The sequence below is a fragment of the Oncorhynchus clarkii genome, chromosome 32 (assembly GCF_045791955.1).
Source record: "Oncorhynchus clarkii lewisi isolate Uvic-CL-2024 chromosome 32, UVic_Ocla_1.0, whole genome shotgun sequence".
Taxonomy (NCBI): domain Eukaryota; kingdom Metazoa; phylum Chordata; class Actinopteri; order Salmoniformes; family Salmonidae; genus Oncorhynchus; species Oncorhynchus clarkii.
In genome coordinates, this window is record NC_092178.1 from 38819346 (window position 1) to 38833904 (window position 14559).

At 40.6% G+C, this 14559-nt stretch overlaps 2 protein-coding genes across 4 annotated transcripts; both read left to right on the plus strand.

The window, feature by feature from the left end:
* The first annotated feature begins 1730 nt into the window (after window positions 1-1730).
* LOC139392249 (protein S100-A11-like) lies at window positions 1731-3018 on the plus strand. 2 transcript variants are annotated; one of them, XM_071140097.1, is made up of 3 exons: window positions 1731-1798; window positions 2005-2160; window positions 2712-3018. In XM_071140097.1, exons 2-3 carry the CDS (start codon window positions 2032-2034, stop codon window positions 2838-2840), a joined length of 258 nt encoding a protein of 85 aa, XP_070996198.1. In that variant the 5' UTR covers window positions 1731-1798; window positions 2005-2031; the 3' UTR covers window positions 2841-3018. The 2 variants fall into 2 exon arrangements, with proteins under 2 accessions (XP_070996198.1, XP_070996199.1); XM_071140098.1 differs by having other exon boundaries at window positions 1772-1798; window positions 2022-2160.
* Window positions 3019-4251: 1233 nt separating this feature from the next.
* Window positions 4252-14223, plus strand: LOC139392159 (uncharacterized). Of its 2 annotated transcripts, none has more exons than XM_071139928.1 (3): window positions 4252-4413; window positions 9314-9448; window positions 12255-14223. In XM_071139928.1, the coding sequence occupies exons 1-3, from the start codon at window positions 4411-4413 to the stop codon at window positions 12648-12650; spliced, it is 534 nt and encodes a 177-aa protein (XP_070996029.1). In that variant the 5' UTR covers window positions 4252-4410; the 3' UTR covers window positions 12651-14223. The 2 variants fall into 2 exon arrangements, with proteins under 2 accessions (XP_070996029.1, XP_070996030.1); XM_071139929.1 differs by having other exon boundaries at window positions 4270-4412; window positions 9308-9448.
* The last annotated feature ends 336 nt before the right edge of the window (window positions 14224-14559 follow it).

Consider the following 14559-nt stretch of genomic DNA (forward strand, 5'->3'; position numbering starts at 1 on the left):
GACTGCTCTGACTTGCCAAAAATGACTCCCTTTGAAAGTTTGTGTTCTTACACTATGATTTTGAACATTCAAAGCAATTGGGAAACGTATAAGGCAGGCATTGTTGTCACCTTAGCTTGCTACATAACTTCTGAGGAATAGGAAGCACGAGCACCACCAATCAACCTGCACCACTGCACATACACCTGTCATTATGGCTACGCTATGACAACAAGCGTAGCCATGTCAGCAAATGACTGCTGTCTGAACACATCTGATTTGGTCACTTGTAACTTGCTGTTTGAACAATCAGCATTAAGGCCTGTAGTGTGAACCAGGCTTAAGTGTGTGTCACTTAGGCTACTGGCAGAGTGGGAAGTGGGGAATTAATATTTTGTTGAGGCCATATTACTAGACAAAAGTATTTATGACACAGACTAATCCCTTGTAAGTAATAATAAAACCTTGTAAGAACCTCTAAGAAGCATGCACACAAAGACATGTCCACACATGTCCACACGCAGCACACATCAGCACAGCACTGTGACTGCTTCTGAAATGGCACCCTACAATTCCTTTTATAGTCTACTACTTTTGACCTTTTGGCCATATGGGTAGTCAGCAGTGTAAAGCACTTATGTAAAAATATTTTGAAGGATTACTTAAGTAGATTTGTTTTTTTGGGGGGTAATAAATTAAATTAAGGCTGATCGTTGGATTGACGTCTGGTTTGCTTAATATAAGGAATCTTAAATTTTTTTGACTTTTACTTTTGATACTTATGTATATTTTAGTAATTACATTTACTTTTGATATTTAAGTATATTTAAAACAAAATACTTTTACTTTTACTCAGGTATGACAATTTGGTACTTTTTCCACCATTGTGGGTAGTAGTGGCCTATACAGGGAATAGGGTGCCGTTGGGGAGGTAACCTATGCGTGACTGAAGCAGTGAGTCTGTACCAGTCCTGATTAGATGAACTGATTAGTAAAGCTGTCAGTAATGATGGATGGTTCCTGTCCAACACTTTGAAGCTGTCATAACTAACATTCTACATCTCCCAAACAACCAAGCAGAAGCTTTTACTACTGGGCCTCCCCACTAGGCCTAGATACATAGTGAACAGGCCTCCCATTTTAAAACCTGAGGAAACACCACCGCACACCTTTTCTCAGAGATGCATACACACACACACACGTTCTCTCTCTCTCGTGTTCTCGCTCTCTCTCTCCGATATGCATACATTCGTGTGCAGACTTACACTCCTGGATCACTATCATTTGATGATACAGCATTTTCTTCAAACCATTTTGTCATCAATGTAGGGTTTGAGAGATGTTATGTATGAATGCATCTATGCTGATTCAGTTTTGATTCAGGTTCCTGATTAAAATGAGCTGACAGAGATGTTATCCTAAGTCCACAACACTGCAAGGAAACCAACTGAAATAAATTGTCCTGTCAGCAATATTGCAGAAGTTATTTGCTGACTTTTGATCAATTGTTTATAACATCAAAACTACAGAATAGTATTGAATTGGACTGTAGTAAACTCCCATCGTATCAATATATTTGTTTATGTACAGCGGTATGTCAAATTTGTATGTGCATTTGGGTCTGGGAGTGTGTGTGCCTTCCAGAAGTTGTGATGGAAAATTAGAAAGCTAGATAAGAATATCCTGATGGAAACTTGTTGGTTTTCCGCTGACGTCTGCATCATCAAGGGGGGATGGAGACAATAAAAGAGGGGAAGAAAGATTGGAAAGACAAGACAAGGTTCTCCATACCTGCTGCAACCAGACCATACCTCATCAGGTGAGACAACATATGACTGGTTTTCCTTTAATGCTGTTCTGTCTGTCTTCTCTCTGAATCTGATTTCACATGATTTTCTGGTTTTTCATCATTTAGTTGCTGGCTTTATTTTAAAGTCTGCTTCAACAATGTATAAAAACTTTGTAATAACATTTATTGACAATTCATAAGCAGACTGGTTTCTTTCTCTTGTCATGTATTCACAGTCAACTCCTTCATACAGACTCACTACAATGGAGTCTGCCATCAATGTACTTGTCTCCCAGTTCAAGACCTTTGCTGGAAAGGATGGATCCTCAAACACCTTGAGCAAAGGGGAGTTCAGCAGCCTGGTGGCCTTTCAACTACCTACTTTTGTCAAGGTAAATCTGTCTGAGTCCCAAATGGCACCCTATTTTATATGTAGTGCACTTCTTTAGACCGGAACCTTATGGGCCCTGGCCAAAAGTAGTGCACTACACAGGGAATAGGGTACCATTTGGGACACAGCCTTAGTCCTCTTCAGCACCCACTTCATACTTGGCATCCATTTCGCAATAAATTATCTAGAGCCGTGAGTGAGTGGCTGAATGACGTGATTTCAAGCATTACGTTAGTGATAGCAGGCCAAATCCTTTTCTGTACCACTTCTATTGCTCTCGGGAAAAAGGGTGCCATTTGGGACGTAAGTCACTGGTATTTGCTCTGTCATGCTCACCAGGTGTTATGGCATAAACCTCCTTCCATTTTATTCTGCAAAACAACACTTTGCAACCAAAGTTTGTGGAACTCAGACTTCGTGCCATTTGTTCTATAGTACTGTACTATTATTTACCATTAGATGGCAGAGTAGCCTTAACCATGCAGCTCATTGTTAACCCAGTCTGGGCCTGAATGGATCACTGTCCCCTTTCTCCTCTCTGATTGCCTGCAGAACGCCAGCGATCCAGCCGTGATCGAGCAGCTCATGGGCTCGTTGGACGAAAACAATGATGGGGAGCTGACATTTTTGGAGTTTTGGCAGCTGATTGGAAAACTTGCCAACAAGCAAGGGGGCTTTTAGCCAATAAAAAGACTTCATGGGAATCTGTTGGACTAGCATTGTGCATTAGGCTACAGTCCAATGAAATTATCCTGAATGTAGCTGTGTGGTAAACTTTTGATCTGAATTGACATGCACAATTCTTTAGTTGATCATTTTCTAAAGCAGGTGACTTTGAATAAAAGGATCCATTGTCTTAACTCGCCTTCTGTCTCCTATGGTTCACTGGCCTCAGTATATGACATATATTACTTAGGTGGAAGCCTAGAGGGGGGAAAATGGAACTGTGTTAGAAATGCCGGGCTCAATCTCTGGTCCCAGTCTGGCTCTGTCCACCCCCCTCTTGTGCATTTTCTCATTTAGTGTGGCTGTATTACAACCTTGATTTAATAGCATAATTGGATCATAACCCTACACTGCTCCCACAACTACACCAGGTACAGCAAAACTATTCCATACAGGTTTATAATGCCTATACAACGCTGCCTTTCCAAGTGTTACACAGTGATGTAAATGCAGTCTACATCCCTGCTGCTATTTACAATCTCTGTGTCTCCATTACCAATATACGTTTTTCCTAGGTCAACAACAATACATTGGATAAAGGAGAGCTGCTTGTTGTCTGTACAAATACTACCTGTCCCTCCCTGTACTCTATTGTTTAATGAAGTTGTTTGTTTAGTGAAAGGTCAAAAATAGTGCACTATATGGGGAATAGGGTGCCATTTGGGACACATTCACTGCTATTTTCTCTGGCATGCTCACCCGCTGTGTTATAGCATACACTTCCCTCCATTTTATTCTGCTAAGCGATGCTTCACAAGTTAGGCATTTCCATTGCAATTTTGATACGGGGCAACTAGACTTTGTATCCTAATTAAACACAGCAAGGTGCCAGTGTGGGTGTGACTGATGACAAATGACTGTGTCTACTCTGACAAACAATGACACACTGATACAGCATGAAACACTCCCTCAGGGCGTGTGTGTCTACATGCATTTTAGTGTTGTGGTCCTGGAGTGGTCTGGATATGCTCCTGAGGCAGTTGCCACTCCCATGAGCCTGGGTGTATGAGGGGGGTAAAGATCACCACTGTCCAAACATACAGTAGGCTAACAGCTAGACTTGTGTTCATTTAATAAAATGCAGCTGGAAGTCAATGTTGGATACAAAAGGGTTAAAAGCAACTCAAACCTCAATGTCTCCTCAACACAGCCTTCTATGAATTCGAATTATTGGCGTGGAACAATACAAATCACACATAATCTAAACTAGCACCACATACCAAAGATAATAGAATAAATAGGAATTAGGTTCCAAGGTTGTGATACACATTTCTGCCCCTCATAAAAAAAAGTGTCTTATCTTTTCCACATTCCCCCTTTATTTTGTCGCACTCTTCCAGGTACACGCCCTTTGCCTTGTCAGGAAAAAAAGTTGAAGAAAAAACTAAATCACGGAAGAGATTATGCAGCGCTAGTTTGGCAAGTTTCTTTTGCGGTCTCAAAGCAGCGGAGATAGACGGAAAAGAAGGAAAACAAACCCAAAGTTGGGCACATTTGATCTGTTCGCTTGTCCTGTAGGAAGTATATGGTGAGTTATACATTTTGTCCATATTTTATTGAAAAGGTTTTGTACTGTAAACTTGCTTAAATCATAACGCGTGTGCCACGTTTTAGATTCACCCTCGCAGGAACTTTCTACACGCTCTCATCGAGGGACAGTGCCAACGACGACGCTTTTGGAGACTCCAAGAAAGACTCGTTATTTTTTACGTTGCAAGTAGCGGATAACGTTTGAATTCAAAGGGGGGAAAACGATTTAACTACGTTAGTGCATTATTTATCATAAACGCATAGCTATTCTTGATCAGTCATAGCGTGTGCACACTCAAACAAAACATACCTGAGATAAGTGTGTCTCTTTTGTAAACGGATCGATCAGCTGTTATCTAGCCTATCGTGGGCCATATGAGCCTGTCTGGTTTGTACAACTGGCATAAAATGTATGGACTATCCGAAAGAACATATAACCTATGGGTAAACCTACACTGTAAAGGGGTTACCGTGATTTTGACAGTAGCATACAGGCAGCTCGGTGGCAAGTACAATTCTGTTTGTCATATTACAGTACACCCACTAAAGTAAATATAATATCAAAGAAACCACTGCAATGACACAAAGTTTAAGAAAAAAAAAAAGAGTAAACGCTCCCATAATCGGAATGAACTAATAAATGAATTAATGGATGGATGAATGAATGAAATTCATTGAGGGGAAGGGTTTGTATTTCAAAGTATTTTACTGTAATTACAAGAGATTGGCGCAAGCAGGTTGGCTGCTAGGTAAGGTGTTTACAAACATTACAGCATATTAATGAATATTTTGTGTTTTTAGCACTTGCACTTTCTAGAGGCCTTAGTTTAGGCTTGCGAACTGGCAGCGACTAAAGGGCAAAACAGATCAAATGGACATGGCAAAATGCTTAACCGTTTAAGACTTGCTGCCACTTGAATCTGTCCCCTATACATTTTTAATTGATGGGGCATTATAACCACATATGAGTTAAATTGGTACAGCATTCCCACTCACTGGTGCAACAAATATAGCGTTTTACAAGGCATGCCTCAAAATATGTTAATGAGATAGAAACAACAATACCATGCACCCACTAATGGTCAAAAGGTTTTTTTTGCACTCCAAAAATATGGTACGGTACTGTATTCTGTGGGGCGGAATTGCAGTACCATAAGAAATACAGCAATTATTTCCCCACCCAGAACATTTTCCCACAATGCACCATAATTTACAGTATGCTGCATTAAAATGTTTCAGAGTATTATACTGTTGATAATACAAAATAAATCTATCATTTACAGTTATCCGTTACATTGTATGTGTAAGGGTGATAATTCGCATTGTGCCTTGCTCCCGAGTGGAGCAGTGGTCTAAGGCATTGCATCTCAGTGCTAGAGGAGTCCCATAGGGCGGCGCACAATTGGCCCAGCGTCGTACGGGTTAGGGTTTGTCCAGAGTAGGCCGTCATTGTAAATAACAATTTGTTCTTAACTGACTTGCCTAGTTAAATATAGGTTAAATAAATAAAATAAATTATTGTCATAGTCTACATACTATTTCCTAAAAGATCTACAATGATGATAAATGTCCAAAAGTAAAACCTGTGTAAACAACCAGAGCTCAAGGCACTCTTCAACTGGCTCAGAATTCTCATTCTTAGCTTGGTGCACCATTGATGTTCAGCAGTATTTTAGTAGACCTATGTGATAAGTTAGAGAGGCACTGCAAGCCTGTTCGGTGCAGTATATAGCCACAACCTAACTTGTTCCTCTCTTAATATTTCATGCCACACGAGCGGTAGTATTGCCATTACTCAGAACACATACTGTATCACATTCACCCATTTGGAAACACAACACTCAATCTCCTTTGGGCTCTGGAGTGAAACGGGAAACCTCTGTCTATATTTAATTATTTGCTGAGTAGTTTGTTTGCCTTTTGCTCCAAATAATAGGGATTAGTTGGTGTGTGTCGGAACTAAGGCGGGGTCAGAGCTGTCCTTGTGACGTTGGCTAAATAATAGAAGCCCTGTGTTCATTAATCAGATTTAGGGAGTGGTGCGTCTCGACACATGCTGTCTGGCGACCGTTTGAAGATGAGGTCGACTGTCACTGACCCTGACCGTGAGAAGGCATAGCCAGGTTGCAGCCAGACCACCAAGTAAATAATACATGTAAGAATAGGACAGAAATGGAAATGCAAGAATCGTGACTGTACCAACGCTGTACCAATTTAACTCATACGTGGATATATCAATTTATACAGTGCCTTCAGAAAGTATTCACACCCCTTGAATTTTTCCACATTTTGTTGTGTTCCAGCCTGGATTTAAAATTGATTAAATTGTGGAATTATTTTATAACCTTTTTTTTTATTCATTCCAAATTAAAAGCTGAAATGTCTTGATTCAATAAGTATTCAACCCTTTTGTTATGGCAAGCCTAATCAAGTTTTTTTAAATTAACAAGTCACCGAAGTTGCAAGGACTCACTCTTGTGTGCAATAATAGTGTTTAACATGATTTTTGAATGACTACCTCATCTTTGTACCCCACACATACAATTATCTGTAAGGTCCCTTAATCGAGCAGTGAATTTTAAACACGTATTCAGCTCAGTTCATCTTTCAATCACCGACGTGGGTATATGCTCCTAAACCCCAATGAGGAAATGTGAGTGGCAGGACTTGCTGCCAGCATCCCGGACTCGCCTCTTCACTGTTGACATTGAGACGGGTGTTTTGCGGGTACTATTTAATGAAGCTGCCAGTTGAGGACTTGTGAGGCGTCTGTTTCTCAAACTAGACACTCAAATGTTCTTGTCCTCTTGCTCAGTTGTGCCCCGGGACCTCCCACTCTTTCTATTCTGGCTAGAGCCAGTTTGTGCTGTTCTGTGAAGGGAGTAGTACACAGCGTTGTACGAGATCTTCAGTTTCTTGGCAATGTCTCGCATGGAATAGCCTTCATTTCTCAGAACAAGAAAATTTCTCAGAATAAAGTTCTTTGTTTCTGGCCATTTTGAGCCTGTAATCGAACCCACAAATGTTGATGCTCCAGATACTCATCTAGCCAAAAGGACAGTTTTATTGCTTCTTTAATAAGCGCAACATTTTTCAGCTGCGCTAACATAATTGCAAAATGGTTTTCTGATCATGATCATTTACCCATTTAAAATTATACATTTGGATTAGCTAACACAACATGCCATTGGAACACAGGAGCTGATAATGGGCCTCTGTACGCCAATGTAGATATTCCATTAAAAATCAGCCGTTTCCAGCTACAATAGTCATTTACAACATTAACAATGTCTACACTGTATTTCTGATCACTTTGATGTTATTTTAATGGACAAAAAAATGTGCTTTTCTTTCAAAAACACAGACATTTCTAAGTGACCTCAAACTTTTGAACGGTAGTGTATGTGTGGTCAGCATGTTAGTAACACAACAAAATGGTTGAGCATTTTGCAACGTCCTTTTGGTCTGTTTTGCCCTGTAGTTGCTGTAGTTTGGAAGCCTTTGTTAAAGCCTCTAGAAGTGCAAGTATTATAAAACACCAAATATACAATAATATACTGTATTTGTTAACAAGTTACCCAGGAGCTAACCTGCTTGCATTAATCCCTTGTATTTACAGTAAAATACTGTGAAATACAAACCCCTCAATGAATTGTATTAATGAATTCATATTTGTATTGATTCCGATTATGGTAGCATATACTTCTTTACACTATAATGCAGTGAATTTGACATATTGTACTGTGTATCATTACACTGGACTTGCTCTGATACTGTATTTGTATTTCAGTAGGTGTACTGTAATATGAAATACAGAATTTGACTTGCCACCGAGCTGCCTGTAAGCTACTGTCAAAGTCACAGTAATCCCTTTACAGTGTATGCTTTTTCTTGGCGGACGTGTGTGTGTAGTTTGTGTGCTACATTTAAATACTAAAGTTGACAATCGAGTGAGGTTGGTTCATTAAACGAGCAAACATCTCTCTCCACTGCTTTGGGGCAAACTAGTGTGGCCTGTACATTCTTATCTTGTTTAAGTGATCTCCTCTGACAGAAAGGAATGGGAATTCCTGCATGGATGTGTCACTCACTGGCATGCATTGTATTTTGTGCTCCGTGTGAGGGCCATCTTACACATACAGCTGTCTATTGTGATTAATAGGACACATCACGCATATCTCATTTAATCAGTCCAACGCTTACGGGCTATATTACATACATACCGGATTACTCACATATAAAGGCGCATACAGCACACACTAACACGCATGCACGCACACATACTAACATATTCACTATGTAAAATGTCTGTCTCTCAAAAAAAATCTTACTTTTTTTGTCACATAAGGGTGTGAGGAGGCAACAGAGATAAAGCAAGACAGATAAAGAAAGAGAGAGAGACATATAAAGAATGAGAGAGAGAGATAGGTAGAGAGACAGGTGACAGGTAATCCCTGAGGTAATCTGAAACCTTGGACCAATAGTGGCTTCAGTAGATCAGATGACCAATCAAAGATCCGAACTTCCATTGCGCATCGCCGCTTGACTTTCAGTCAGACTCTCTCGCCCTCTTAGTTTATCGCACATCGCCTGTCCATTGCGTACCTACCCAATTCTACCAAGGAGTTCCAGACTCAACACCTGAAACGACAAGCCTTTGTGTATCTCAAGGACATCCACCGTTTCTTTTTCCCACTGTGGTGTCCTATCTTTATCTCCTTAAAATAGATTGTTATGGAAATAATTTTGTCAAATGTGCATTGCCTGTGTCACTCAATATCTCGTACCATCTCTGTTTTCTCTCTCTCATTCCTTCTTACCTGCTTCCTCTCCCCCCTTTCCCCCAATCACCCTGTTCATCCCTCTCTACAAAACCATACCCCTCTATCTCGGGGCAGAGAGAGACAGCAGTCATGGAGTCAGCCATTCAGACGGTAGTGGGTGTCTTCCTGAAATCAGCCAAAGGGAAGGAGAGTTTGGGAGGGAATGACTTCCAGAAGCTGGTGAAGAGCCAGCTCCACAACATCATGATGGTCAGTTAGACAACAGCCTGCACACTCACCATGGTTATAAACCAGCTATCAACACTACACCTTTTTGAACTCTTTGATTGATCTACAGGGCATTTGGAAAGTGTTCAGACCCCTTCCCTTTTTCCAAATGTTGTTACGTTACAGCATTATTCTAAAATGTATGAAATAGTTTTTTTTCCCCTCACCAATCGATACACAATACCCCATAATGACAAACTGAAAAAAAAAAAAATGTTTTTTTTTGCAAATGTATTAAAATTAAAAAACAGAAATACCTTATTTACATACGTATTCAACCCTTTGCTATGAGACTCGAATTTGAGCTCAGGTGCATCCTGTTTCCATTGAACATCCTTGAGATGTTTCTACAACTTGATTGGAGTCCACCTGTTGTAAATTCAATTGATTGGACATGATTTAGAGAGGCACACACCTGTCTATATAAAGTCCCACAGTTGACGGTGTATGTCAGAGCAAAAACCAACTCATGAGGTCGAAGGAATTGTCCGTAGAACCTTGAGACAGGATTGTGTCGAGACACAGATCTGGGGAAGGGTGCACAAACATGTCTGCAGCATAGAAGGTCCTCAAGAACACAGTTAGCTTTCATTATTCTTAAATAGAAGAAGTTTGGAACCACCAAGACTCTACCTAGAGCTGGCCAAATGGCCAGACTGAGCAATCAGGGGAGAAGGGCCTTGGTCAGGGAGGTGACCAAGAACCTAATGGTCACTCTGATAGAGCTCCAGAGTTCCTCTGTGGAGATGGGAGAACCTTCCAGAAGGACAACATTCTCTGCAGCACTTCATGGTAGAGTGGCAAGACAGAAGCCACTCCTCAGTAAAAGGCACATGACAGCCTGCTTGGAGTTTGCCAAAAGTCACCTAAAGGACTCTCAGACCATGAGAAACAAGATTCTCTGGTCTGATGACACCAAGATTGAACTCTTTAGCCTGAATGCCAAGCGTCACTTCTGGAGGAAACCTGGCAGCATTCCTACGGTGAAGCATGGTGGTGGCAGCATCATGCTGTGGGGATGTTTTTGTTGGGATGTTTTTCAGCGGCAGGGACTGGAGGACTAGTCAGAATTGAGGGAAAGATGAACGGAGCAAACTACAGAGAGCTCCTTGATGAAAACCTGCTCCAGAGTGCTTAGGACCCCAGACTGGGGCGAAGGTTCACCTTCCAACAGGACAACGACCCTAAGCGCACAGACAAGACAACGTAGGAGTTGCTTCGGGACAAGTCTCTGAATATCCTTGAGTGGCCCGGACTTGAACCCAATCGAACATCTCTGGAAAGACCTAAAATAGCTGTGCAGCAACGCTCCCCATCCAACCTGACAGAGCTTGAGAGGATCTGCAGAGAAGAATGGGAGAAACTCCCCAAATACAGGGGTGCCAAGCTTGTACCGTCAAACCTAAGAAGGTTCAAGGCTGTAATCGCTGCCAAAGGTGCTACAACAAAGTACTGAGTAAAGGAATTGAATATTTATGTAAATGTAATATTTCAGTTTCTTTTTTTGATACATTTTACAAATACATCTAAAACCTGTTTTTGCTTTGTCATTATGGGGTATTGTGTGTAGATTGATGAGTAAAAACAAAACAATTTAATCAATTTTAGAATAAGGCTGTAATGTAACAAAATGTGGAAAAAGTCAAGGGGGAATTATATTATTTTATACTAATTCAATTACTCAGAGAAAGATAGTTTGTTTAATATTTTTGTATAAGTAATACAAACAAATCTAAAAAATGTAGGGGTCCAAATAATTGACACCCCTAAAGATTCATAAAAATGAAGCAGTCAAAAGTTGAGTATTTGGTCTCATATTCCTAGCATGCAATGACTACATCAAGTTTGTGACTTGTTGGATGCATTTGCAGTTAGTTTTGGTTGTGTTTCAGATTATTTGTGTCCAAATTTATTATAAGTAATGTATTGTGTCATTTTGGAGTCACGTTTATTATAAATAAGAACAGAATACCTTTCTAAACACTTCTGCATTAATGTGGATGCTACCATGATTATGGATAATCTTGAATGAATGATAATGATACGTGAGAAAGTTACAGAGGGTCAAAGATCATACCCCAAAGAAATGCTAACCTCTCACCATTAATAAATAAGAGGAAAGGTTAGCATGGTTAGGGGTGACAATTTTGACCTTTTTTGAGAGAAAAAAGTATTAATTGTTAACAAAATCTTTCTCTGAGCAATTTAATTAGTAAAAAATAATATAATTTCCCATTTTTTTTAAGCGTTCAATATAGCTCAGTATTTGAATTCGTTATTTTATATATTATTGCTCATATTTATCAAGGGTGTCAATACATTTGCACGCCACTGTACATATACATACTGTGCGCCCTGTAGCAGTTGTGGGAGGTTAAGTACCCTGCTCAAGGGAACAACAGCAGGCAACAGTGTCTAGGATTTAATGCCAGCAACCCTTCGGTTGCCAGCTCACTTCCCACCAGATTTTTCCCGTCAGACCTGGGATACAATCTGGCAACCCTCCGGTTGCTGGCTTATTTCTCTAACCGCTATGCTGCCTGCTGCCCTAGTAAGATATCTATGGTATGTATGAAATGGGAGACACTACAGACCAACATATAAAATAGGGTGTGTTGCACCAACATGGATTCACTCTTAAACCTGGTTAAATCAAGGTCTATCTATTAATCAGGCTGCACAAACAGTACTGCATTTTGTGATGTAAGGGGTCAGTTACTACAGAGGTCACCTCTGCTGGCGTCACCTTTGAGTCACATCTGCCCGTCTCTATCTACTCTGTACCCAGGACACTGACAGCTCCGAGGCGGTGAAGAAAATGCAACAGGGCCTGGACGCTAACCAGGACGGTAAAGTCAACTTCGAGGAGTACATGAAGCTGGTGGGCTACCTAGCAACCTCCCTGAGCGTGCAATGCACCGCTGCCGTGGACACGCCAGCTGAGAGTGCGGCCGCCACAACAGAGACCAAGAATGCACCAGCACCAGCAGCAACAGAGGTAAAGGAAGAGAAGGCAGAAGCCGAGGCACAGCCAGAGGAGGCACAGGCTGAACCAGAGACAGCCACAACTGTAGAGGCACCAGCAGAGGCAGCCGTAGAGGAAGAAAAGGTGGAAGAGGCGAAAAAGGTGGAGGAGCCAGCACCAGCAGCAACCGAGGAGGAGAAGACAAAGGAGGCCTCATAGGAGTTTACCACCGGTCCAGTCCGGACATTACAATACACACCAACACCAAACTGATAGACACCTCACTACCCTAATACAAACTACAGTACACTATACAACCCCCCCTTCAAACAGGAGTGCTAATACCATAATAATAATAATGCCATGCAGTACAGTATATGTTGTAACACCACAATAGCACATACATGTTCATACACACATACATAAACCCAGTATTTGGTACTAAAATAAACTACACTACAATTACTTGCATTGCAGCAGTACATGCCATTATGTTGATATACTTCCCCCTATATAGCACACTATACTTTATTATATGTATATATAATTCATTTTGCCATTCATTGATGTGAAATTTTGACACCCTCTGAAATTTTGACACATTTACACACCTGTAGAGCTGATTAATCTTGAAATACACTGACACACATGCAATACTAAATGTTTTTATATTTGCATTCCTTCTTTCTCCCTTTGCCCATCTACAATGACGCAATGCAACACTACACTACAGTACATTCCACAATGTACAGTCAAGTCAGGCCATCTCAAGTTGTTCTTGAGATGTTGCTTGACATTTGCTACACATCAAATGCTCCAGTGTTAGATTAACACTGACAGTGTTAAATCAACACAGATAGCGTTAAATTTAACACAGGTCCAGTGTCTATACAGATCCACATTTTTCAGTGTTAAATTAACACACTGCTCAGTGTAAAGCCTTATTTGCATATTTCCCAGAAGGCCTTGCCTTTCGAGTGAAGTTTAGAGTTACCACCCATGACTGTATTTGTTAGTGACAGAGACATGGTTGTTGCATTCATCCATTTTCAGCCCTGTGGCCTCCATCAAGTGAATACATAAGTGAATACATTATCATACAGTTTTTATTATGTAACACAATATATCATGTATTTTTTAAGGCCTTTTACCATTAAACAGTGACCGGAAACTCATTGTTTACAGGCCACATCAGGCCTGCAAGTCACATTAGGCTGGCTTGCAAAGCGATGTGTAATTTCTATTGGAATCCAGCCAGAGTGTGGATATAAAACATTTAGAATTTTTAATGACACTCATCCTGCATTCAGAACAACTACTGGGTTGAGAACATTAACATATAAGGCCACCTTAACCATCTTAACTGGAACAACCATTTCAGTAATGGTGCGGAAGTCCAAGTACCAGATTGGATTAGTTTAGAAAAATGTATGTTAGTTATATTTGAGAAGAATAAGATTAATGAATGTACATGCAAATACATAGATATTGAAACAATTCTAAAAAATATGCCTGCAGTAGAGCATGCTGGGAAATATGATAATGATGGGCGTGGTTTTGGTTTAACACTGGTTATTAACACCAACACTGGGATTATTTTACACCAATGAGTGTTAATTTAACAATTACAGAGAGAATTTAACACGACTTAACATTAGAAATTTTACATTGACCAATTTGCTTTGCAAGATTGTCTAAGTGCTCTCTCTCTCTTTTCTTCCCTTGCAACTCTGTCATTGATATTAAGCTCTGACATGGCATGACATGACAATAAACAAATTGTGTTGCTAGGGTTCTTAGTTCAGACTAGTCTCTCTCTGTCTCTGTCTTTGTTTCGTCAATCTCATTTCCTGGAAAATCCAGGCAGGGCAGCATCTGGAGTTTATGGACTCCTCTCCACTACTAGCTAGCCAATAGCCATGGAAGATCAGGTGTGGTGTGTCCTAATATTGGCCTTCTAGTAAATAATTGAGGGCCCAGGATGGAATCAACACCAGAACCCTTGCCAGGATCCTTGCAGCCCCAACCAAGGGAGCCCAAAATAGCCCTTAAGCAGCAGGCCGCTGACCCGGGGAGGCCACTAGGGGCCCTTGATATGGGTCGCGAGCCGTTTCTCCATGCAACCCAA

Excerpts from the sequence above, each read along its gene's own strand:
- LOC139392249 (XM_071140097.1), top strand. The coding sequence starts at position 2,032 with ATGGAGTCTGCCATCAATGTACTTGTCTCCCAGTTCAAGACCTTTGCT. Across the intron at positions 2,161-2,711 it reads AACTACCTACTTTTGTCAAG|AACGCCAGCGATCCAGCCGT; the intron begins GTAAATCTGTCT and ends GATTGCCTGCAG.
- LOC139392159 (XM_071139928.1), top strand. Across the intron at positions 9,449-12,254 it reads AGCTCCACAACATCATGATG|GACACTGACAGCTCCGAGGC; the intron begins GTCAGTTAGACA and ends CTCTGTACCCAG.